Genomic DNA, 23,281 nt, shown 5'->3' on the forward strand with positions numbered 1-23,281 from the left:
AGGCAGAGGTTGTTTCCTACTCATTTCAGTATTGTCAGAACTGACCTCTCAGGTACAAACACAGGGTTAAGAACACCAAGTTTATTGCTGTTTCTCTCCGCAGTGCTTTCCTCTGAGCACAGGATTGCTCTGGGGTGCTTTCCTCACTCAGCTGGGGCTGGGAAAACACAAACTCTGGATTCTGACGTGGGGGATCCCAGCATGCAGGGTGGGTTTACAGCTCCGGTTCATCTCCATTCCCAAGCTCCAGCCTGGGCTGTGTCTGCCAGGAGGAGAGGGAATTCAGGAACCTGAGGATCAAGGTCTGCCTGGGCAGGAGTGCAGAGCTTTCATGGACTTCTCCTTCAGGCAGCTGGAAGTGGAAGTCACCTTCAGGCATTAAAATTGACACCTTTTGCCTAGGCTAGAGCATTCCTTCTCTCTTGGCAGGCTCCATCCTGGTTGCTGTGGGAACCAGCATTTTTAATTTCCTGACTTTTGTGTGCACATCCCAAATTGTAGCTGCGATGTTCTCTGTCACTAAGGGAGCTCTGGGGAAGGTTTGCAGGGGATGGAGCCGTCGGGAAGCGTTTCATGGAGCTCTTCCTTCCCTCAGCATCACTCTGCTGCCTCTCCAGGGCATCTTCAGGAGGCTTTTTGGAGACCTGCAGTTCCCACTCGTCCCAGGGAGCAGCAGGACACAGAAGCAGCAGCCAGGGGGGTCTTTCAGTGCTTCCCTAAAAGCTGGAAGGTCCTGGCAGGCAGTTCTGCCTCAGTGCTTTCAAGCTGGTCCTGGTGCCTGACCCCTCTCTCCTGCAGAGCTCGGCTGTGACTCCTTGGCCTTTCCCTGGGGATGTGCTGAGTGCTTTTAGCCTCTCCTTCTTTGCAGCATCTCAAAAACCTTGTCAGGTTTCCTGCAGCCTTGTCCCCTGGAGGCTGAGCGGCCTCAGAGCTGCCCAGCTTTAATTGCAGGTCACATTCCTCCTGCTGAGCCCTCTGGAATCTCCGAGTGCTGCTGGAAGGAGGCTCTGTGCCCTTCCTCGAGTGAGACATTATTGCTCCTCCTGGCGTGGGCTTTGCTCCTTTTCCCAGCATTTCAGCGTCTTGGTTTCAGCTGGAAATCGTTGATTTGAGCTGGAAATCATTGATTTGAGCTGGAAATCATTGATTGGAGCTGGAAATCGTTGGTCTGAGCTGGAAATTCTGATTTGAGCTGGAAACATTGGTTCGAGCTGGAAATCCTTGATTTGAGCTGGAAATTGCTGATTTGAGCTGGAAGTGGTTGGTCTGAGCTGGAAGTGGTTGGTCTGAGCTGGAAATTGCTGATTTGAGCTGGAAGTGGTTGGTCTGAGCTGGAAATGGTTGATTTGAGCTGGAAATGGTTGGTCTGAGCTGGAAATGGTTGGTCTGAGCTGGAAATGGTTGATTTGAGCTGGAAATGGTTGGTCTGAGCTGGTAGTGGTTGGTCTGAGCTGGAAGTGGTTGCTCTGAGCTGCCTTTCCTGGGCTGCAGCCTGGCTGTGGCTCCTGCCTCTCCGTTTATTCCTTCTGCTTCATGGCTCGTTGTGCTTCCCCGGGGCAGAGCGGCCTCGCTGAATGCATCCCGCTTGTTCCTGACTATTTCCCCACTTTGCTGAGATTATTTGGGTATCTAATCCTGTCAAGCAGCATACTGGAGAGCATTTGGAGGCTTTCAGCTGGGGTCTTGTCGGTGTGACTTTAACAATATGGGAGAGAGGGAAGAACAGGCACAGATGGTCCCAAGCGATGGAGTTTTGTGGCTGAATGTGTTTGTGCTCGTGGTAATGGACCATTTGCATTCTCCTGACCCACTGCATTCACGGAGAAAATGTGTTCAGACTCTTCCATGGATGATTATGAGGGTTCCAAGCCCAGCTCGTGAGTCCTCAGCAGGTGGCCGGGCACCAGACTGAGCAGCACAATTAATCTGTTCATTCATTTTGAGGCAAAGGGTGGTTTGGTTTCTTCATCTCTGAATTCTCTCCCACCTGGGCTGGTGTTAAGGCCAGGTAATTTCTGGGAGGTGATGTTTGCTGGGCTGGGCTGTGGATAAAACCACGGCAGGGATGAGTGGAGAGGTTTTACAGCCTCAGCTCCAGCGTGGCGCCTGTTCTGCAGAGCCCATCCCGATCTGAGGGAAAATCACTGTCAGGAGTTCCAGGCTGTGCTGTCATAACACATCTGCCGCTTGTGGGAAATGTGTTTGAGAGGCAGAAGGGCACCTTCTTCTGATTGTTGTAATGAGGCATCTCCCCTTTGAATTCTGAGGTGAATTAGCAGCCTCTGCTCATTAACTGCTACCTGTGGCTCTGGCAGAGCAGGATAATCGTTGCAGGTAGGACGCGTGTGTTTGCTTTAATGGGCCTTTGGGACCCCTCACATTAAATGCTGCAGGTCCTCCAGGAGGTCTGTGGAGGAGCAATAAATTGAATATAATCAGATTACCTTTAACCGCTCCAAAATTAATTTCAAACGTCCAGAACAGGGAGGCACCAGCAGTGCTTTGCCCCAGCTGTTGTCCCGTGCTTAACCTCCTTGAACTGCTCCTCCCAGAAGTGCTCCTGGCTTGTCAAATGACCCATCTTTGTCAGAAGTAATTACCTCTGCTGGCCAGCATCTGAGCCCCGCTGCCCAAAAGCAGGAGGGAAGCTCTTTCCCAGAGGAGCATTTGAACGATTATCACTTCCAATTTCCTGCCGAGCTCTCCCTGGCCCACGGAGCTGCCTGTGTGTCACTGGAGACAGATGGGAGGCACGTGGAGAGTGGATTTGCCGTGTCTCTGCTGTATCAGGGATTGTGTTCCCAGCCTCAGGCAAGCCTCCCCTCCTCCCTGGCACTTTGGAACAGGAACGGTTTGATTTGAGCTCCAGGAGGTGTTGGAGTCGTGCAGGGATGAAGCAGAGCTGCTTGTTGGAGGATCACTAAATGTTGAAAGATGGTTGGAGGAACTGGGGAAAAGAGGATTAAACTGGGGAGTGCTGCCAAGTATTAAACATTTAAGAATCAGTTGGCAATAGGTGCTTATCATGTGTCTGCTCTCCCGTTCCTCTGAAGGAAGTCACTTATCTGAGGGGCTGGTGCTGTGACAAGTGATTCATTTTTGTGCTGAACACCTTTCTTCTCCTTTTTCCCAGTGCCTAGTAAGGATATTGCCAGCCTGTTCCCCCCAGACTCTGCCTCCTTTGCCACGTCCCTAAATGAGCCCAAGCTCTCTTTTGTGTCTCCCACCCATCACTGGATCAGGGCAGAGCTGCCACTGCTGCTCCAGCTTGAAGGATAGCCTTAATTCTCCAGGGGAAATTGATATTTGAAAAACATGAGTGGTTTGTAATCCAAAAAAGCCATTTCTCCCCCAGCTGGAACACGCTCTCTATTAAATTTGATCATAGCAGCCTAAAAGGCAGCACTTGAAGCTGCCTGGCTGGTGCCAGCTTTACCTGTGCAGCCCATCTGCTGAGGCTGCTCCGTGCCGAGGTGGAGCTGGCACCCCTCAGCCCTTCCCAGGAGCCTGGAAGATCTCTCCTGCTGACAGCAAAAAGCAGCCTGAGCTGTCTGTGAGCCAGATGTTTGGGTGATGTCCCTCATGCCAGCCTTCCAAGTTCCTTTGCTGTAGGGTGGGGTGGCAGAAGGAGCTTTTGGGGCTCTGCTCCCTCCCAGCCTCGTGCAGGACTGGTTGATCAATCCCTCCCAGGACTGGTTGATCAATCCCTCCCAGGACTGATTGATCAATCCCTCCAGGACTGGTTGCTCTGCTGTTCCTGAGCATCTTCTCAGGCAGTGATCAGCCCCTGAGCTGTCCTTAGCTGGGCAGGTGTGGCTGTACCACCCTGCACAGGGTGGGGCTGGAGCTGGTTTGGGTGTGAGGCTCAGGGGGGATGTCACCTCAGCACGGTGTGAGTGATGTCCTGTGGCTCATAAATGCTTGGAATTCCAGTGGATCCCTATTTCCTCTGGAGCTGCCTGGAAATCCACATCTCCAGGGGTTGATGGCTGAGGAGGTTGGGGCCAGCGTCCTGGAATGCTGAATGTGCCAGGGTGAAGGGGAAGAGACCAGAACAGAGACTGAAACTGGGGGAAACTGTGCTTTGGGCTGATGGGGGGTGGTTTTTGGGGTGTGGGGTGGGGCCTGGCACTGGGTGTGACCCCGAGACCCCCAGGGATGGCAGCTCCCAGCCGAGGGACAGGGATGGGGACAGGGTCTGGGCTGCCATGACCCTGCAGGGCCTTTGCTGCCCATCGGGGCATGGAGAGCACTCAGGGGGTGACCCTTTGACCAGCACCTGCAGAGGAGAGTGAGGAAGATTAATGAGAGGAAGATGGGAAAATAACCTTGGCCATGGAGTGGTTTTTGATGAGGTCCCTGAAGTGTAGGTGCAGTGGTTTTTTTGGAGAGCAAAGAAAAATGAGGTTGCTCAAAAGCTAATGGACTTTTTTTTTTCCCCTAACTCTGCAAGAGAATGTGCTGATACAAAAAGAAATAGATCTTTTCTAATTCTTGGACTACTTCTTTGTCCCCTCCATCTCTCACTTCTGCTGCCTTGTTGCTCAGATGTAATTTGTTTAGTTTGCCTTAAATAAAGGGAATGTAGTTACTCTGTGTTACAGCCATCAGGTTCCCAGACAAAAAACTCAATAAATAAGGCACTGCCAGGGCTGTAGCTCAGGTCTGGTGTTTCTGCCCTCATCTGCAGTAGGTACCACTCACAGGCAGCTGAAGGACTGTAATGAGATGATTGTGGGTTTAACTGAGAAGTTTTCTTTCTTCCTGCAAAGAAAACCCATTTCCCAGCTCCATTTGGATTTTCTGTTTGATTTCTGTCAGCTGGAGCAGTGGTTCCAGCCCTGGGGATCCCACATCTGATCCTGGCAGTGGGACTTTGCGCTGGAGAGCACCTCCTGCAGCTGGAGTTCATCTCCCAGTGCCCAGCCCTGGTGTCAGGTGTGAGTGCTGGAGGAAATGTTAAGAAATAAATGGGTGGGGAGTGTTCCTGCACCATTCCAGGGGGGAGGTGGATGGATGGCTGCTGCAAAGTGCTTGGGAAGAGCAGAGACACCGGGTCGGATGTGGCGGATAATTTAATCCTTATTTCTCTAACCATCACGTTCTCTTGCTTTAAACCCTCTTTCTTTTCATGCTTTGAGGAAAATTCCTCCTGCTTTTTTGGCTGGCAGGAGATGCCAAAGCCCAGCCCAGGGAGCTCTGGCCTGAGCCCAGGTCCCAGCTCAGGAGCTGCAGGCTCCCAGCCTCTGCTCGTGCCTGACCTGGAGCGCTCCGCACAGCGACTGGCAAATCTTGGCTGCAGGGCAGATTTTTCAAGGAGCTGCAGTGATTTTCACAGTTTACTTGGTTGCCAAGATAATCCTGAGCTGTGTGAAACGTCTCTGTGTGGATTTCTCCCAGAATTGGACAGTTTGCCACCAGGCAGGAGCTGTGTGGTGACGCGGTCCCAGGCAGCTCCCAGGCTTCTCGCACACATTTGGGATAAATGTCAGGAGTTCAGGCTGCTCTCCAAGCCCTGTCATGGAGAAAAAGGAGCAAAAAGAACAGGAAAAGCAGCACTTGGAGATGGTAATTTTTCAGACTCCTGCTGTAACAGGGCACTGGTTTTAATTGAAGCCTTCAGAGCAGCAGAAGCAGGGGAAGGGATCTCGTGTTTTCCCCCCTGTCCCCCAGGAGGTGAAGGTAAACAACCAGTGACAACCAAAGCCCCTTGTGCCTTGGCACTTCACAAGTTCATCGAGTTTCATAGAAACTGCATCCTAATTTTTATTCCAAACAAGATTGCAGCACTAATTTCTGTTTTGACAAATATGATTTGACATGAGAACAGTGGGAGTCAAGACCTTTCATTTTTGATCTGGGTTTACATTGTGCTGATCTAAATTCCTCCCCCTTCTGCTCTGGCTTTTCAGTTGTAAACTCTGTTATTAAAGTTAGCAAAGAGCTGTTTGAAACCCCCTGTTCTGTGGCATTTAAACAGTCCTGCTGCATGCAAGATTAAGTCTGATATCTTCCTAATGGCTCGTGCTGTTCTCTGAGGCCTTGGCACGCAGGATTTTGAAATGGCTTTGTTGGAAATTAAGGATTTGGTTTCTGTTCACTGAGTCACTTCATCAAAGGTTCTTTGCCAAATGGCAGGACCAGGCCCCCTGGGGCTGAGGGCATTAGAGATGACATTCCCCAAGCTCTCTGCCTGCTGCAGGGCTGGCTGGGCTCAGGCTGGGCTTCCATCCCTCACAGGGGAACGTGGCTCTAAACAGGGGGGGACACAGCACAAGGAATTTTCTAGTGGAAGGTTGGGATGGGATGAGATGATCTTTAAGGCCCCTTCCAATCCAAACCAGCCTGTGAAAGGATAATTTTAATTTGAGCTGAACCCTGCCATCAGGGAGTGCAGGAAAGCTGCTGGGGATCCTGGTGAGGATGCTCCCATCTCCTGCTGCTTGGGCATCCTGGCACGGTGTCCACCTTCCCAGAGACACACCCTGCACTCCTCCTTGGTCCTTGGACCCCAGAGCAAAGCTGGTGGCACAGGAGAGTCCAGCCTGTGCTCTGGGGGCCTGTGCAGGGTCCTTGTTCTCCGTGCCCAGGCACAGAGTGTGGTGCATGCAGGAGAGCCTTTGGAAGGAGCTCTCCTTCCTGAGGAAAGGCTATTTCAGAGCTACTTGGCTGCTGAAGCATCACTTTGGTGGCTTTTTTTGAGGCTCTCAAGGGACAGACTTGCAGCTGGGAGCCCTTCAAGTCTGTCTGGCCTGTGACACTCCAGAGTGGCTATTTTGGGAAGAGAGAAGGCAGTGCTCTCCATCCCTCCCTTCACAGCTGCTCCTCTCTGGAAAATCAGGCTTTTGCTAAGCTCTGGGGGCTGGAAGAGTGCAGGGGTTAGGCCACTTGTTCAGGTGTTGGGAGAGGCAGCTGCAGGTGAGTCTGGGCTTGGACACGTAGATCCCCAGCCTGTAAACACCTCACCCCAAGGTTTTTCATTTGGGGCAGAATTTCTTCCTAGAGCCAGCTCCTCTCCAGGCAGCACCTTTCCCCAGCGTTGCGTTAATGAATGAATGTTGCTTGGGGCTCTCTGGGGCAGCGCTCAGCTCCTGGGGTGGGTGGCAGCAGGAACAGAGCAGCCTTGTTGCCCACGCTCCTCTCTCCATTCTTCTGCTGCACAAAAGAGCAAATCCGGGGTGGCACGGGCGCTCCTTCAGCTCAGGGAGAGATGAACCTTTGTCTGTCCCGTCAGCTGCTGCTTCTCCTCCTGATCCTCACTCGGGGACAGCTCCGGGCAGAGGTCCCCAGAGCAGCTGTGACCCTCGGTTAGAAATGCCCCCAGAGCCCCTGGGTTCCTCCCGAGGTCCCTGTTCTTCTCACGGGTCCCACTGGAGGGGGAGTGGATGATCCCGGGGGTCCCTTCCAGCTCAGTGCTCTGTGCCTGTTCTCTCCAGGGCAGTGAGGAGCTGCTGTGGATGCTGTGGCATCAGCAGAGTGACTGTCCCGTGGAGGTGTCCCCTCCCAGCCAGTCTGGGGCAGGATCAGGAGGGGTTTTCATTGCCCACCTGGGTTTGGGGACACAGGCACAATCTCAGCTGGGGGGTCCTGCTCAAAAGCCACTGCTCCCAGCCCTGGGAGCTTCCAGGAGGGTTTCTGTCACGGGTTTCTTGTCAGGGTTTCTTGGTTCCTGCTTTAGAACTCCCTGAGAGCAAGTACAGTCAGGCTGAAACCAGCAATTTCGAGATGAGGGAGTCAGCAAGAGTCACAAGTGACACAGAGGGGTTTGATTTGGTTTGGAGCTGCCTCCCCTTTGATTGCAGCCCTCCCACCCTAACGTGCAGGTGCAGAGAGGTGCTGACGGCGTGACAGAGCTGGCAGGAGGTGGCAGGAGGTGTCACCACCCTGCCAGGTGGGTGTGTTTGTGCTGCAGTGAGCTGCCGGGGTGTGCACACACCAAATCCTGCCAGCTGCCCCTGCAGCTCCCTCCTGCCCTGGGAGAGCCAAGGCTGAGCAGGACGGAGGGAAGGTGCTCCCCTGGCACAGAAGTCACAGGCTGGGGCTCAGGGACTGTCTGGCACCCTCTGTCCCGGTGAGGGACAGGCAGAGCCAGGCCCTGGTGTGATCTGTGCTGCCTTTTCATCCCTCTCCTGGGGCTGGAGCTGACCCAGCCCCTGCTGGCCCGGGGAGGGCTCTGGGGCTGCAGGAGAGGAGTCACTGAGCATCTGCAGCTGCTTCAAAGCCGGTGCAGAAGAAAGGGAACACGGCCCAGCCCCTGGTACAGAACACACAGCCCCAGGTTCTTCTGATGCAGAGGGCGAGGGAATATTTAAAACAAATGTTTAATGTGACACAAAGACAAAGCAGCAGGGGAGCGAGGTTTGCCCTCCACTTTGTCAAACACAGGCAGGAGAGCTGAGCCACTCCAAGCAGAGAGTTCCCAGTCCCCAGAGCCATTCCCTGACTTGCTAAAAACATAAAAGGCTCTGTCAATTCCAGCAACATTCCTCACTTCAATTAATCATCCCAGAAAATGGTGAGTTTGTTGTCTCTTTGTCTCCGTTTAGCTTGAGCAAATCCAACTTTCCTCATTGTCTCTCTGCAGATTATGAAAAGCTTTTGTTGATTATATCATCAAATTAAGGAGAGCCCAGCAGTGTGATTTTCCTCTCAGAATATCACAGCAACAGCTGTGCCTCAGGTGCCACTGCCCTTCCTTCCCTGTTTAAAATGCTCTCCCTGCCTCCCCGTCACGTCTCTCCCTGCTAACAGGAAAGTGTATAAAAATCACAGAATCATTAATATTGAAGAATCATTAGGGCTGATGGAAGCAGCCCTGCCTGCATGGTGCTGTTTTCCATGCTCAGTGCTTTTGGCAAAGATGCCAGGCCCACGTCAGCCCAGCTGATTTTTAGAGCCCACCAGTTGATCCAGTGGCTGTTTGACTCCATCCACCCATTGCTGCTGGAGATGGCTGCAGTTAGGTGGTCATTTCCCAGGCCTGCAGGAATAAATGGATTTCTGGAGGCTGTTTCTGCCTCCCTCCCCTCGCACAGCCCCTGCTTTTGATGCAGACAGCATCCGAAAGGCAGTAATCTGTAGTGGAGCAGGAAAGTCCTGGCTGGGTTTTTATTAAAGCAATGATGTGTTGGCTGGCTGAAAAGTGTCAAAACTGCAATCTTGTAGCATCAACAAAATAAGGCAGGATCCTTCCCTAGGGGAGAGGAAGGCTGAGAGGAGGAAGGAGCCCGGAATGGGTGGATCTGAGCACTTCCCTGGGCTGCAGATCAGTCAGACACAATCCCTGTGCCCCTTGGTGAGAGCACAGACAGTGCTGAGCCACTCTGGCCCAGGCAGGGCTGGGAGCAAGGCCAAGGCTTGCACTCGTGGCTGGGGGCTTCAGGTGTGGACCCTGAGCTGTTCCGTGGGGGAGTTCTTCCAGAACTCAGCATTCTTCCCGTGGCAATTGGGCCTCTGCTGTTGTGGGTGCAGAGCTGAGCAGCCCTGGTGGGAGATGCCACCCAGACACCCCCAGCACAGGGCTGGGAGCCGCTGCCTGTGCCAGCCCCCCAGGCTGACTCAGGGCTGTGGCTTCATCTCTCTGTTGTGTTTTTGCCACACAGGAGGCCTTCGAGGAGCAACTGTGATAGATGCCTTAGATACCCTCTACATCATGGAGCTCGAGGAGGAATTCCAGGAAGCCAAGCAGTGGGTGGAGAAGAGCTTTGACTTGAACGTGGTGAGTCAGCTGCTGGGAATGCCTGCCTGTGCCACCTAAAGTGCCAGTCCTGATCACAATCTTCCCCAGGAGCCCTCTGGGGAGGGAAAGCACTCAGCTGATTTTCTTTCCAAGGCCAAAGGGAGCAGTGCAGAGATTCAGCCCAGTTTTCTGCTGGTTGCAGCAGGGCCCAGCAGGTCAGCCTCACCTGGCTGACAAGAAGGTTCAGTGTTTAATGGTTCTTGTGCTCTGGTCTGGGTTATGGAAACAGCCACTCACTGTTTGACACTCCAAGGAAACGTTGCTCATCAAAGAGCAGGTTCTGTTTCATCTCAGGTAAATGTCTGCCTGTGATAAAACGAGATTTCCTTATTAAATTTCCTTATTAAATTAGATGAAGGGTGTAAACCCAGCTCCCCTTGTCTGGGCCCTTTGTTGGTGTCACTGCTGGGACCTGTGTGACACCTCAGCAGCAGAGGGGGAGCACAGAGGAGCCAGGGTTTGGAAGGAAGAGCATCACCTCTAAAAACAGCCAGGGCTGCTTCTCCCTGGAGCTGTCCTGGACACGTGGGGCTGTGCTGGGGCCCTGGGTGCAGCACAGCAGGGCTGGCAGCTGCAGGGTGCTGTCCCAGCTCCTGCATCCCTCACCCCCAGCTGATGGCAGCTCATCGTGGCACACACCGAGCATGTTAAAACCAAAGTGCAGCTTCAACTTGCATTTGTTTAATGCCAGTCTAGTTGTTGTGAGGAGTGGTTCTCCCACGGGAACAATGCCTGCAGCTGCCTTTAGAGAGAAGCATCATTTGGGAGGGCACCACTGGCATTCACGGATTCATGAAAGGCAGCCCACATCTGATAAATCTGGTGAATGGTCTCAGTCTGTTACTGAATCGATAAACAAGGGACAAAATCAACTGGGAGATAATTTATCTGGATTTCATAAAAGCTTTTAATCTTGGCCTGCAGAATAGATTGATCTGTAAAGACAAGAGTGAATGCTATGGATTGATCCGTGGAGTCAGGGAGCACAGCAAGGGAGGCAGGGGGAAATTAATTCAATATTGCCTCTGTGCAAGGAGCTCTCACAGTCCAGGAAGGCACGGCAGGGACTGCAGGACCCACAAACTCTGCTTGAAACTGCTGCGTTCTGTCTGAAGTTGTGTCAAGAGAAGTTTAGGCTGATTTTGGGCAAAGGCTCTTCCCCAGAGGGTGCTGGCAGTGCCCAGGCTCCCCAGGGAATGGGCACAGCCCCGAGGCTGCCAGAGCTCCAGGAGCTCTTGGACACCACTCCAGGGGTGCCCAGGGTGGGGTTGCTGGGGGTCTGGGCAGGCCCAGGGGTTGGGCTGGATGATCCAGGGGTCCCTTCCAGCTCAGCAGGTTCTGTGACTGTGTGATCTGCCCTGCCTGACCCAGGTGCTGCCTCAGGTGATAAATGGGGCAGTCTGGGTGTTTCTCTTCCCTCCAGGCTCCCCCTGTCTCTGCAGAGCAAACAAAGAGCTGAGCACAAAGTGCTGGGAGACGGGCACAGAGCTGAGGGCTGTCCTTGTGTCTTTGCAGAATGGAGAAGCTTCCCTGTTCGAGGTGAACATCCGCTACATCGGAGGGCTCCTGGCCACCTACTACCTGACTGGAGAGGAGGTTTGTCCCCACAGCAGCTGCAGTGTCCCCCAGCCCCCTGAGCATCAGATAATCCCCCCTTAACAGCAGGCTAAACCCATCCTTTTTGTGAATATGGAAATGCCACTAATGTTCCCTTAATTAAGCCTCCAATAATTACCTTGCGCACACCGTGCATGGCTCATTTGCCAGAGATCTTTCCTCCTGTGGGCAATTCCAGCCAGACACGTTTGCAGTTGGACACATTGCTCCCCGGGGAAATGCCATTTGCAGAGGATCTCTGTCTCTGTACTTGTTCCTCTCTCTTCCAACTCGGGTGAGATCTCATCAGACACCGTCCCAGACCCTGCCTCGGGCTGAGGAGGGCAGCTGAGAGGGGCAGGGGCTCCCCACATCCCTGTGGAGCAGGAATTCCTAGCTGGAGTGGCCTGGGGTGCAGAGCCCGGTGTCACAGCCCTGAGGGGGATGCTGGAGCCCTGGGTGAAGCAGATCTCATTCCCACTGCCCTCCCTCCTCCCCAGCCTGGGGCACAATGCCATCATCCGTTTGATGCTGAGCCTGGGCTGCAGTTTAACATCTGCAGGGAGATGAGGAGATTATTCCTCTGCCCTGGCAGTCTTTGGTGAGCTGAAACTCTGGTTCAGGGGGAGTTCTGTGAGGACTGGCCCTAAATGAGAGCTCAGCTCTGGTGCTGCCCCACCACAGAGGGTGGGGTGGCTCCTGCACAGTGGCACCATTGATCCAGGAGCAGCTCTCTGGCTTCAGCTGCATTTTAAATGTGTTCCAGGAATGACTTCCCTCTGGGATTTCCCTCCAGGGAAACTCTCAAAGGCTCAGTGCCCCGACTCAGAGTCTGCCTCAGTGACTTCAACAGGTTTCAGATCAACAGAGCAAAAAGAAACCACATTAAACCATAAAACTCCAGCAGTGACCTCTTGAAGTCCCATCAGCAGCTGGGGCAGTGCCTGTCACTTTCCCAGTCAGTGTCACTGAAAGGCAAAACCCAGTCCCTGCTCTTGCTTTCCCTTCTGAGCCAGCCCCCCGTTTCCTTGTGAGAGCATCAAAGGTCTGCGAGCCCACAGGAGAGCTCAGGTTTCCTCGGTGCTGTATTTTTAGAGCAATGAATTCCTGCTTTCTGAGAGCCACCACCACAGGGCTAGAGGTAAAAGGCTTGTGCTTTATCTCCTAAGTCACTTAGAGGCTTCTCTTGATCAGGACTAATCTCTGCAGTGAAGATTAGTGCTGGTATCAGTCTGTCCCAAAATAATTGTGTGCGCTTGCTTTGTGCTGCGAGGCACCATAAGCTGCAATTTGACTGCAAAGCCCAAAACTGAGGCATTACCAGTGGAAAAGGAGCAGCTTAGCCATGAAACCACCAATCCTTCTTGGCCAAGAGCTGCAAGGAGAAGATGGTTGGTTGGAAATCATGGTTTTTACAACAGGAGATGAAAACAAAATCTGGGCAAGCCCGTGTTGTAAATCTAGCAGTGCTTCAGCCCAGAAGGATTTCTTCTGATTTCAGTTCAGTCATTGCAGCTCCTTGTGTTCCCTGCCATCCTGGGAATGGGAGGAATGTGGAGAGCACTCTGTGGATCAGCTCAGATCACAGGGTGCTGTTGTGAGCTGCTCTGCTCCAGGCTGAGGCTTTGGCAGGGGCCTGGGTGCTGCTTTGGTGCAGATTTGAGAGGAAATTTAGAGATGCCCAAGTTCAGTGAGACTTTTGGTTCAGGATTTTTGTGCAGGGGAGCCAGGGCACAGCACACCTGGAGCAGGGGTTCTGCAGCACCTCCAGTGTTTCATGACTGTGTGTTTGGAAAGGGGGATGTGGGGGAATCCTCTGTGACTCGTTCCATCAAATATTCATCCTCCCTTTTAACAGGTGTTCAAGAACAAAGCTCTGGAACTCGGAGAGAAACTTCTGCCAGCCTTCAACACCCCCACCGGAATCCCACGTGGAGTCATCAACCTGGGCAGGCAAGGCACACGTCCTCGGCAGCATTCCCTTTAGCTCTGGGAGCTGGGGAAGGACCAGGAGCAGCAGCAGCTCCTTGGAGCTGGCCCCTCTAGAGCAGATTCCTCCAGGTCATTTGCTTTGCCAGCTCAGGCCTTGGCACAGAGTGCAGGGGACTCAGGTCAAACCCAGATGTGTTTTATTAATTTGGGCCTGTCCACAGTTTCTTCCTCTGCCTCCTGACAGGGCTCCCTGCTGCAAGAGCATTTTCCTCACTCATGTTCTGTGAAAGGTGATTTTCTAGTCTGCTCGTAGCATGGATTTTTGCAGTGTGCCCAGCTAGATGCATGTGAATTCATCCAGGAAAAATGGATTAAAAATTAGAAAAACTGGGCAAGGGAGTGGATGGGACTGGCTGAGAGTGGAAACGGGGAGAACACAGCACACAGCCCTCAGCCAGGCTCTGGCCTTCCTTAGAGCCCAGAATTCAGCTTGGTGATGTTCTCATGGCCAGGGAGGCAGCTGAGTTCAGTAAATCCCTGCAAAAGGTCTGGCAGCAAACAGAGCAGAGCTGGGGCTGCCCTCCTGCTCCTGGCAGACAATTCCCTGCCAGCCAGGCAGGGATTTGGATTTGCTGCTTCTGATGCATCCAAGCAAATCCACGGGTGAGAGCTGCAGGAAATGTGGGTTAACAAAGCCTTTCATCCTCACCTCTTGCAAAACCCTCAGAGTCATTTTCCAGCCCTTAGCCCAAATCTCCTCCTTGGCTCTTTAAGCAAAAGACTTCCAAATATTTGGCTCACGCTGGTTGCTCAAATATCACTGTCACCCCTCAGCTGTCTGATGTGCTCCTGATCCCGGGGAAAATTTGGGCCACCAGCAGCACTGTAATTGTCCTTTTTTACAGCACAGACATCCTGCTTCCTCTGTGGCTGATAAAGGCTCTGCATAGACTAACCTTTCACAGAAATGCCAAACCCTCCCCTGCCCTTTGTGAAGACAATTGAAGCAGCCTCTGTCTGCCCAGACATTCCCAAAATGTTTTGCTGATGACCTTGAGTGAGAGCAGAGAAAATCGACAGAACACCCAGCCCACAGCCAGAACCCCACTGCTGCCTGGAGCTCCGGGGCTGGAGTGCCAGCTGGTTTAGGAGCAGCGTGGAGGGAGCTGCACCCACAGCCCGAGCTGCTGCAGGAACACGAGGAGCAGCCAAAGGCTGTAAACCCCCAGGGGATGGGAATTACTCAGTGTGTAAGTGGAAGCAGAGGAGGGCGAGGTGAGGCTGTGAGACCACACTGACCCAAACATCAGGGCCAGAGCAAAGCCCAGAAGAGTTTTGCAACGAGGAATTCTCTCTCCAATTCTGCTTTTGCAAGGATGTGCTAATTCCAGAGAGACCTCAGCATCCCAAAAGGAGGAGGGTCCTGCAGCGTGTGTGGGCCTCTGTTGTGGCAGCTTGGGGGGTGGGTTAAGAAGGACATTCAGAAATTTGAAACCAAAAACCCCCTTGGCATTGAGTCAATTCTGCACATTTATTTTTGAGGGCCCAAGCACAGCCAGCCCCCCCAGCTCTGCCATAACCAGCTGCCTTTATCTCTTGTTGTCACCTTTTCCTCTGGGATCCCCTCTCTGCTGATGAGCTTCCTGTGGCTGCCTGCTTTCCCTGGCCCTGTGTCACATCATCCTGCTTTCCCCTGGCCCTGTGTCCCATCAGCCTGCTTTCCCTGGCCCTGTGTCCCATCAGCCTGCTTTCCCTGGCCCTGTGTCCCATCATCCTGCTTTCCCCTGGCCCTGTGTCCCATCAGCCTGCTTTCCCTGGCCCTGTGTCCCATCATCCTGCTTTCCCTGGCCCTGTGTCCCATCTCACACTGCCTGCTTTCCATCCTGCTGCTCCAACTGCCACGCTGGCCCTGGAGTGCTCTGTGTGCTCCAGCTGCTCTGTGCTCTGCTCTGTGAGCTCTCCCTGTGCTGCAGCCCTTTCCTCCACATGTCCCTAAACCCTCTGAACCTCCACATTTTCCCTCAGCATCCTCTCCTGGCCTCTCTCCTGGCACTGGTTTTGCTGCTTTGGATCCCCATGAGGGAAGGCAGTGATGGGACATTTCAGACCCACTTATCTGGGAGATAAAGGAGGTTCTGGGCACGTTCCTTTCCCTTGGAGGCCAAGGTCCTTTAAACAGCAGCTTCCTCTGAGCTGCTGGAGAGCAGGGCAGCTGTGGAGGGCCATTTGTAAGGCTGACAAAGGGTTTTCCTGCAGGGGGTCACTGCAGGCTGCTCTCTCACCGGGCCACGCTGCACATGGGCTCTGCTTCCTCCCTCCCCTCCCCAGCAGCTCTGCTGGGCTGTCTGAGCCAGGCTCAGGCTCCAGCAGCACATCCCGTGCTGTGGCTTGGGGAGGGCAGGCTTGTCCTGATCTCTGTGACCCCACAGAGCTGCTGTGACAACAAACACGGCCCCACTTGGCAGCTGCAGCCCTGCTGAGCTGAGCTGGGCTGAGCTGAGCTTAGCCGAGCTGAACTGAGCTGAGCTGAGCTGAGCTGAGCTAGGCTGAGCTAGGCTGAGCTGAGCCGAGCTGAGCTGAGCCAAGCTGAGCTGGGCTGAGCTGAGCTGAATTGAGCTGAGCCGAGCTGAGCTGAGCCGAGCTGAGCTGAGCTGTTTTTGAGGCTGTGTTGGTGCAGCCTCCCTCCAGTGCAGTGACTAAAGGACAGCGATGGACTCTGGCAGGTGTCTCCGTGTCCCCAGAGCAGGGGTGCTGCTGCAGGCTGTGGCCCTGCAGTGTGACCACACTGCCTGTCTTGCAGGCAAACAGCCAGCTCGGGACCTGCCACGTTTTCCTCTCCATCACGGCGAGGGAAACTTCTTTTTTTTTTCTTTTGGTGCTCAGAAGGATCATTAGTTTAAACCTCCTGTAAACAACAAACCCTTCTGCTCTCCCAGCCAAGCTTCCCGGCGCCATCTAGTGTCACCCCCACCCTTCCCTGTCCCTGGAGCTGTCCCCTCCCCGGGATTCAGTGCCAGGAAATGGAAAACTGGAGCCACCACACCTCCGAGGTGGCTCTGGGGCAGCCCCCACAGAGGCTGCCGTGGTTAAATCCAGCCCTGCACCCTCCAGGACATTGCCCTGTCTGCAGGGTTCCAGAGACACCCAGAGCTGTGGGGCACCACGAGGATGTTTTATCCCACAATATCTGTGTGTGGCAGGGTGGCAGTGCTCCTCCAAAGCTGTTTGTCTGCTGAGCTGTTCAGGAGGGATTCCTGTCCCACAAAGAAATGCAGCTTGTGCAGTCTGTGTGTTATCCCAGCCCTAAAGAATCTCTGGAAAATCACAGCTCAGTGCCCCTGGAACTGCTGCTGAAAATCTGTGTGTCCTAAATCTCTGTGTGTGTCCTAAATCTGTGTGTGTGTCCCAAATCTGTGTGTGCCCTTCCCATGCCCCAAAGGACACCTGGGGCAGGGCCACCCCAGGCTCTGGCTGTGGTTCCTGGCAGCGAGGGCTCCCTTTTCTCTCCTTGCAGTGGCATGAGCTGGAGCTGGGGCTGGGCATCTGCTGGAAGCAGCATCCTGGCAGAATTTGGGACCCTGCACCTGGAGTTCCTGCACCTCTCCGAGCTCTCTGGCAACCCGGTGTTTGCAGAAAAGGCAAGTGACCCCCGGCCTGGCCTTCTGTGGGTTGGCCTCTTCATCCTCCTGGGGTGTTTTTCCCAGTGTGGATTATACCCAGAGAAGGGCACGGCCAAGGTGCAGCCATCAGGGGCTTGCAGACCCCTCAGGAGCCTGCTTTGAGGGACACAGATTGTTCCAGGCAGAACCCAAGCTGCCCCCGTGAGCCCAAGGGAAGCGGGGTGGTCCAGAGTGCCACAGTGGGGCAGACACAGACAGGATTGCCAAAAAACACTCCAAAATTCTGCTTTTCCAGGATGTGTCCAGTGCAGGTCTGTCGGCTGTGAAACAAGGAAGGGATTTGAAGGAGAGACAGGAAAAAAAAAAAGAGGAGGAAGAAGCTGGGAGAGCAAAGAGGAGCTAGGGTGGAGTGGATGGAAAGCAGTGAGGGTGGGATGAGTCAAGGAGTGGTACAGAGGAGGGAAAAGCAGAGGGTGAAGGGCAACAGGAAACCCAGGAAACTCTGTGGGAAGATCCAGAGAGGCTGGTGATGTGAAACAGAGACAAGGCTGAGGTTCCTGAGGACAGGGATAATGACAGATTGCTCCCAGGGAAGGAGGGCTGAGGAGAGGCCAGGAAAGGGAGCAGGGTGAGGAAATGAAGGGAGAGATGAGGAACCACTGGGGATGCACTGCTGAAAACCAGAATTGCATCCTCATTCTGGGTTCAAACCGTGGCATTTTGAGCCAGGGTCAAACCTGTGTCCCCAGCCTAGGAGATTTTCCTCTTCTCCTCCTAAGCCCATGGAGGAAAAAGGGCAAAACCTTTCTGAGGGACTCTCCTGGGCTGATGTGTGCACAGAAAATGGATCCCAGCCACCCTGAGAGGGAAATGTGGGATGGTGTGGGCTCTAACAGCCCAGCCTGCAGAAATTACTGCAGGGGAGCAGATCAGCTCGTGAGCTCCCAGCTTGGGACTGGGGTGATTTTAGCAGGAATTAAAGCCCATCTGTGTCTTTTATTCAAACCTGTCATTAATATGCCAAGCTCCTAAACTCCAGCAAATATTACGGAGCCTGACAACTTCCTTGGAAGCACTGGCTTAAGGCTGTAGCCAGCTTTTGGCGTGCAAATTGTCTGATTTTGTAAAAGGTTTAGGGCAAATTAGCTGCTCTCTAGGTTATAATAGAATATTTATGCTGCATGGAATTTAACTGGGTCCCTTAAGGGAAAGGCCTGTTGGATTTAATGGGGGTGAAACCAAGGGAGGCTTTAGAGAGTTAAGTGCTGGCTGTTCTGGGGTATTAAAGGAACTGTCTGTTGTTGAAATTAAAGGCCCCAATTCATCACGTTAAGTGACCACATGGTGAATTTAAGTGCTGTGTGAGTCACTCATCCCTGCCACTCCTTTCCCTTTGGATCATGGAAAAAATCCCCCCTGGCATCGCTCACATCTCCCATTTCCACCCAGATCCCCAAGCACACAATCAGATTTGGGTTTGGAAGGGACCTCAGAGCCCCTCCAGTGCCACCCCCTGCCATGGCAGGGACACCTTCCACTGTCCCAGGTGCTCCAGCCCCAGTGTCCAGCCTGGCCTGGGGCACTGCCAGGGATCCAGGGGCAGCCCCAGCTGCTCTGGGCCCCCTGTGCCAGGGCCTGCCCACCCTCACAGGGAGGAATTTCTTCCCAATTATCCAATCCAACCCTGACCTCCTTTACCTTGAGGCCATTCCCCTTGTCCTGTCACTCCACACCCTTGGGAAAAGTCTCTCTCCAGTTCCCTGTAGCCCCTTCAGGTACTGGAAGGACAAGATCTCCCAGGATTGCTTCTGGACCATGGCAGTGAGCTGAGCTGGGGCTTGGCAGGGTTCCAGAGCCATTTCTGGGATAAGGATTGGGCTGAGCCCCACAGCACCTCCCTCCCGAGCTGTGTGCAGGCTGCTGGGCTGGGGAGGGAGGGAGGCAGCAGAGCATAACCCCAGGCTGTCTGTGCTCTCTCACAGGTGAGGAACATCCGCAGGGTGCTCAGCAGAGTGGAGAAGCCCCAGGGCCTGTACCCCAACTTCCTGAGCCCGGTGACGGGGAGCTGGGTGCAGCGTAGGTATCCCTGCCTCCCTCCCTGCCTCCCTCCCTCCTGCAGCGTGCCAGCCTGCCCTCCCTCCCCAGGGAGCAGCAGGCAGAGCAGCCAGCCAGGCAGGCTGTGGTACAGGAGACAAGCAAAAGGACCTTGCTGAGTGTCCCAGCTCCAGAGAGAGAGAATTGGGGCCTTGCTGAGTGTCCCAGCTCCAGAGAGAGAACTGGGACCTTGCTGAGTGTCCCAGCTCCAGAGAGAGAGAATTGGGGCCTTGCTGAGTGTCCCAGCTCCAGAGAGAGAATTGGGACCTTGCTGAGTGTCCCAGCTCCAGAGAGAGAGAATCGGGACCTTGCTGAGTGTCTGAGCTCCAGAGAGAGAGAATTGGGGCCTTGCTGAGTGTCCCAGCTCCAGAGGGAGAGAATTGGGGCCTTGCTGAGTGTCCCAGCTCCAGACAGGACATTGCTGAGTGTCCCAGCTCCAGAGAGAGAACTGGGGCTGCACAGGGGTTCATCCCCCAGGTGCTGGGAGCCAGCCCAGCCTGGGATCCCGCAGTCAGCACTGCTGCATGGGAAGCACAGTGAGATTCCCCTCCAGAGTGGTGCAGCAAGTGACACCTCTCCTACCTGGGCTTGGAGGAGCCCCAGCTCCCCCTCGGATCCAGGGAGGAATTCTCCTGTGCATTCCTGTTCCTGTTACCATGGCAGCTCTGCAGAGCCATTTGGGAAGGAAGGATGAGATAAGAATGTTTGCTTCCCTCCTGTTGGGAAGCCAGCACTGGAGCAATCATCAGGGAAGGTCTTGGAGAGGGCAGGGGAGTTCAGCCAGGGGAAGGTGACACACAGGGAGCAGACTGTGCCCCTCCTCAGGAGTTTGCCCTGTGGTAGGAGCAGGAGGTGCCACTTGTGCAGCCGTGCCCTGAGCTGTGACCTCCACTCTCTGCTCTCTTATTGATCTGCTTGTTTTGGCTGCTGGATTTGATGTTGCCAAAGAAAACTCTCTTTCAGAGACTGGTTTGAACCTGTCAGTGGGTGACATTTATTATCTAGGCAGGTTACTCTGAGCCCTGCATCTCCTGGTGTCCCCATGCTTTGTTGCACTTTTTGCTGGGCTGGATCACTCCAGACCTCTCTCCCAGTGCTGCTTTTGTGGCTCTGGTGGCAACAGAGCCCTGGCTGTGAGCAATCCCTGACCTTCAGCTGGCAGGGCTGGTCCTAGCAAAGTGTCTGGGATGGTCACAGCTGTCCCATTACACCAGAGCTGCCCTTTGGTGCTGGAAGCCCTCATCCCTTCTGCCACAAATTTAATTCTGTTTCCTGTCTGCAGATTCTCTGCATTGCCCTGAACTTGCTGATGTAGAGAGGGGCCTGGTGGTGCTTTCCAGAGCACATTAAAAGCAGCCTCTGCTTGCAGGCCTGGAGATTTCCTGACTCCAGACAGACTTTCACAGGCTGTTTGTGGCACTTGCTCAGGCTGGGACCTTGGGATCTGCCCCCGTATTCCAGGGAGGGAGAAGAGTGATCAGCCCCTTCTGCATCCCCAGTGCTGCTGGGGAGAAACAGATGAGGAGCAGAGCAGGGAGGCATCTGCAGCCTGCTCCCCGGAGAGGCCAGGCTCTCATTTTCTCTCTTGCCATTAAAGCTCTTTGCAGGAAGCTGTTTCCATTGAAATTGCTGTGATTTTCTTAAAAGGTGTATCTTTGACCTGGCTGAAGGAGCAGATCTCATCAGTGGAGAGGCTGAGCTGCCCCTGTGGGAGGGCAGCTGTTACCTGTGGGAAGTGGCAGCCCAGTCCCTGCTGAAGGCAGGGATTTATTGATGCAGGGAGCCCGGGAGGCAAACGCTGCCAGGGCTGCTGCCATATGGAAAGCAATTACGTACCAGGGCTGCAGCTTTGGTGAGTTTATGAATGACACCCTCAGGATCACAGAGCTGCTCTTTAAAGGCAGCCTGTGTTTGCAAATCCTCTGCCCTCTCTGCTCGCACGGAAGGCGGGTGTTTAATCTCATTGTTTTGCTAGGGATTATTCCCTGGATCATTGGACACAGCGTGTCAGGGATGTTTGCTCTTCAGGTCAGGAAAATGATGCATGGCTGTTGGTTTGTGCTGCTGGGAGGATTCAGCATTTGGAATAAGCCTCGGGACTTTATCTGTGTACAAGGAGAGGGGAAACAAAAATCTGGGCAGCTCTGAACACCTGCTGCAGGAGCTTAGCTGGAAATGAGGGTGGGGCAGAGCCAGGGGGCACACTGTTCATTAACAGGGATTGCTCAGTCCAGGGAGGGCCGTTTGTCTTGTTCTCCTAAAAATGGGAGTGCTTGAGTGCTTTAAAGAGTGAGAACGGTGCTGTTCCCCCAGTTTGAGGCTGTAAATGCATCCAGCAGCTCCCCCCAGGCTCACCCTGCAGCTGCCAGGCCCATTTCACTCTGCAATCCCTCAGCACCTCCTGTAAGGTCAGAGCAGGGGGTGCTCTGAGCAGACAGCCTGGGAAATCTCATTTCTGCAGAGGAAAACATGCAGTGCACATCCCTGTACCTGACTTTATCATTGCAATGTGCCAGCAGCCCCCAGCCTTCCCCAGGGCCCGGAGTCCCTCCGTGAGGCTGGAATACAAATGAAAACCCAGGAGTGTGTCCACTGCCCCTCGCTGGCAGCCCTGTGGGATCCAAACACCTCTCCTTCCTTTCCTGAGGCAGGGAGACAGCTCCCAGGGGCTCCATCGAGATGGAAATCTATCAATACCCACCACTGCTTTTGGTTTATGAGGCTGGATTTATGATGATGGCTCCATAAACAGGAAGCATCTTCACGTTGCAGTATAAATAACTTGTAAAATAAGGCCTCTGAATGGTTCTGGTAAGGGATACTAATGCTCTGGAAAATGACAGAACATTCTTCTCCTGATTGCACTTTCCACCTTTCTTCCTCTCTGAAAAGCAATGCTGCAAGCTCTCCCCAGGAAGCTGGGAAGAGGAAGGAGAGAACAAGGGCATTAAATAGGACGTGATTGTTTCCCCTTTGTAAAGCAGCTGCTCACTGTCTGTCACGAACCTGAAGCTCTTTCCTGCCTTTCCCACCACAGACCACGTCTCCATCGGGGGCCTCGGGGACAGCTTTTATGAATACCTCCTCAAATCCTGGCTGATGTCAGACAAGAAAGACTCTGAAGCTAAGAAGATGTACGACGATGCCTTGGAGGTGAGGAGCCAGCTGCTGCTCTCTGGTTTTTGGGGGGGGCATGGTTCATAACAAGGGTTCAGACCTTCAGAATGAGTCTGTGGGTTTCCTCGGTACCCACTCCTGGCATTAACTAACCCTGAGTAAGCTTTACTCGCTGTCCACTCTGTTGAAATCCCGATTTTCATCCCTCCAGGCAATAGAAAAGCATTTGGTGAAAAAATCTGCAGGAGGCTTGACCTACATTGCTGAGTGGAGGGGTGGCATCCTGGATCACAAGATGGGCCACTTGGCCTGCTTCTCTGGGGGCATGATTGCCCTGGGGGCCGAGCACAGCACGGGGGAGAGGAGGCAGAGGCACATGGAGCTGGCAGCAGAGATCACCAGCACCTGCCACGAGTCCTACACACGCTCAGGTACCCGGGGGGGTGGGCATTGCCTGCCAGGGGGGTTCTGTGCCTCAGCAGCGCCTGCAGCCCTGCTGGGGCTTTCCCTGGGCTTTCCTGGGGTGCGTGGAAGGGACGGAAATGTGCTCTGTGCAGCAGAGGCGGCTGTGAGCTCCTGGGGCAGAGCTGGGAGCGGAGCTGGGGCTGAACCCTGGCCCTGCCTCCCAGGCGGTCCCAACAGGCTCCGGGCGGTGCTTGCACACCCCTCTGCAGGCAGGAGGGGAGGCTTAGCAGGGGTTAACTCCTCTGTGGAGCAGAGCAGCTGAGAAGCCCAGCAGGGCAGTGCTGGACACCTGCAGCTGCTGCTGGGAACAGGAACATGGAGCTGCTGAGCCTCTCCTGATCCCTTCTCTCCAAAGGCGCCGCAGAGGAAAAGGCTCAGCAAAGCCTTAGGCAAACCCTGGCGTCCTGAGCAGCCTGAGAGCACCTGGCTGGTGTCCTGCGGGTGCTGCCCTGGCAGTGACAGTGCTGTGTGCTTCTCCCCAGAGACCAAGCTGGGCCCCGAGGCGTTCCGCTTCGACGCGGGCAGCGAGGCCATGGCCACGCGGCTCAGCGAGCGCTACTACATCCTGCGGCCCGAGGTGGTGGAGAGCTACATGTACCTCTGGAGGCTCACCCACCACCCCAAGTACAGGCACTGGGGCTGGGAGGTGGTGCAGGTAAGGCTGCAGAGGGCACAGAGCTCTGTGGCTCCCTGCGTTCCTGTGAAAATCTTGGCTTCG

At 54.2% G+C, this 23,281-nt stretch overlaps 1 protein-coding gene across 1 annotated transcript in view; it reads left to right on the top strand.

Annotated features, from left to right (window-relative positions):
- Positions 1-23,281, top strand: part of MAN1C1 (mannosidase alpha class 1C member 1) — a 52,190-nt gene that overhangs the window by 26,565 nt on the left and 2,344 nt on the right. Inside the window, exons 4-11 of the mRNA XM_038160715.1 lie at positions 9,603-9,718; positions 11,255-11,335; positions 13,194-13,288; positions 16,782-16,905; positions 18,870-18,963; positions 22,019-22,134; positions 22,310-22,529; positions 23,046-23,218. Of these exons, the coding sequence (XP_038016643.1) occupies positions 9,603-9,718; positions 11,255-11,335; positions 13,194-13,288; positions 16,782-16,905; positions 18,870-18,963; positions 22,019-22,134; positions 22,310-22,529; positions 23,046-23,218 (1,019 nt within the window). The remainder of the gene's footprint in view (positions 1-9,602; positions 9,719-11,254; positions 11,336-13,193; positions 13,289-16,781; positions 16,906-18,869; positions 18,964-22,018; positions 22,135-22,309; positions 22,530-23,045; positions 23,219-23,281) is intronic.

This window comes from Motacilla alba, chromosome 23 (genome assembly GCF_015832195.1).
Source record: "Motacilla alba alba isolate MOTALB_02 chromosome 23, Motacilla_alba_V1.0_pri, whole genome shotgun sequence".
Lineage (NCBI taxonomy): Eukaryota > Metazoa > Chordata > Aves > Passeriformes > Motacillidae > Motacilla > Motacilla alba.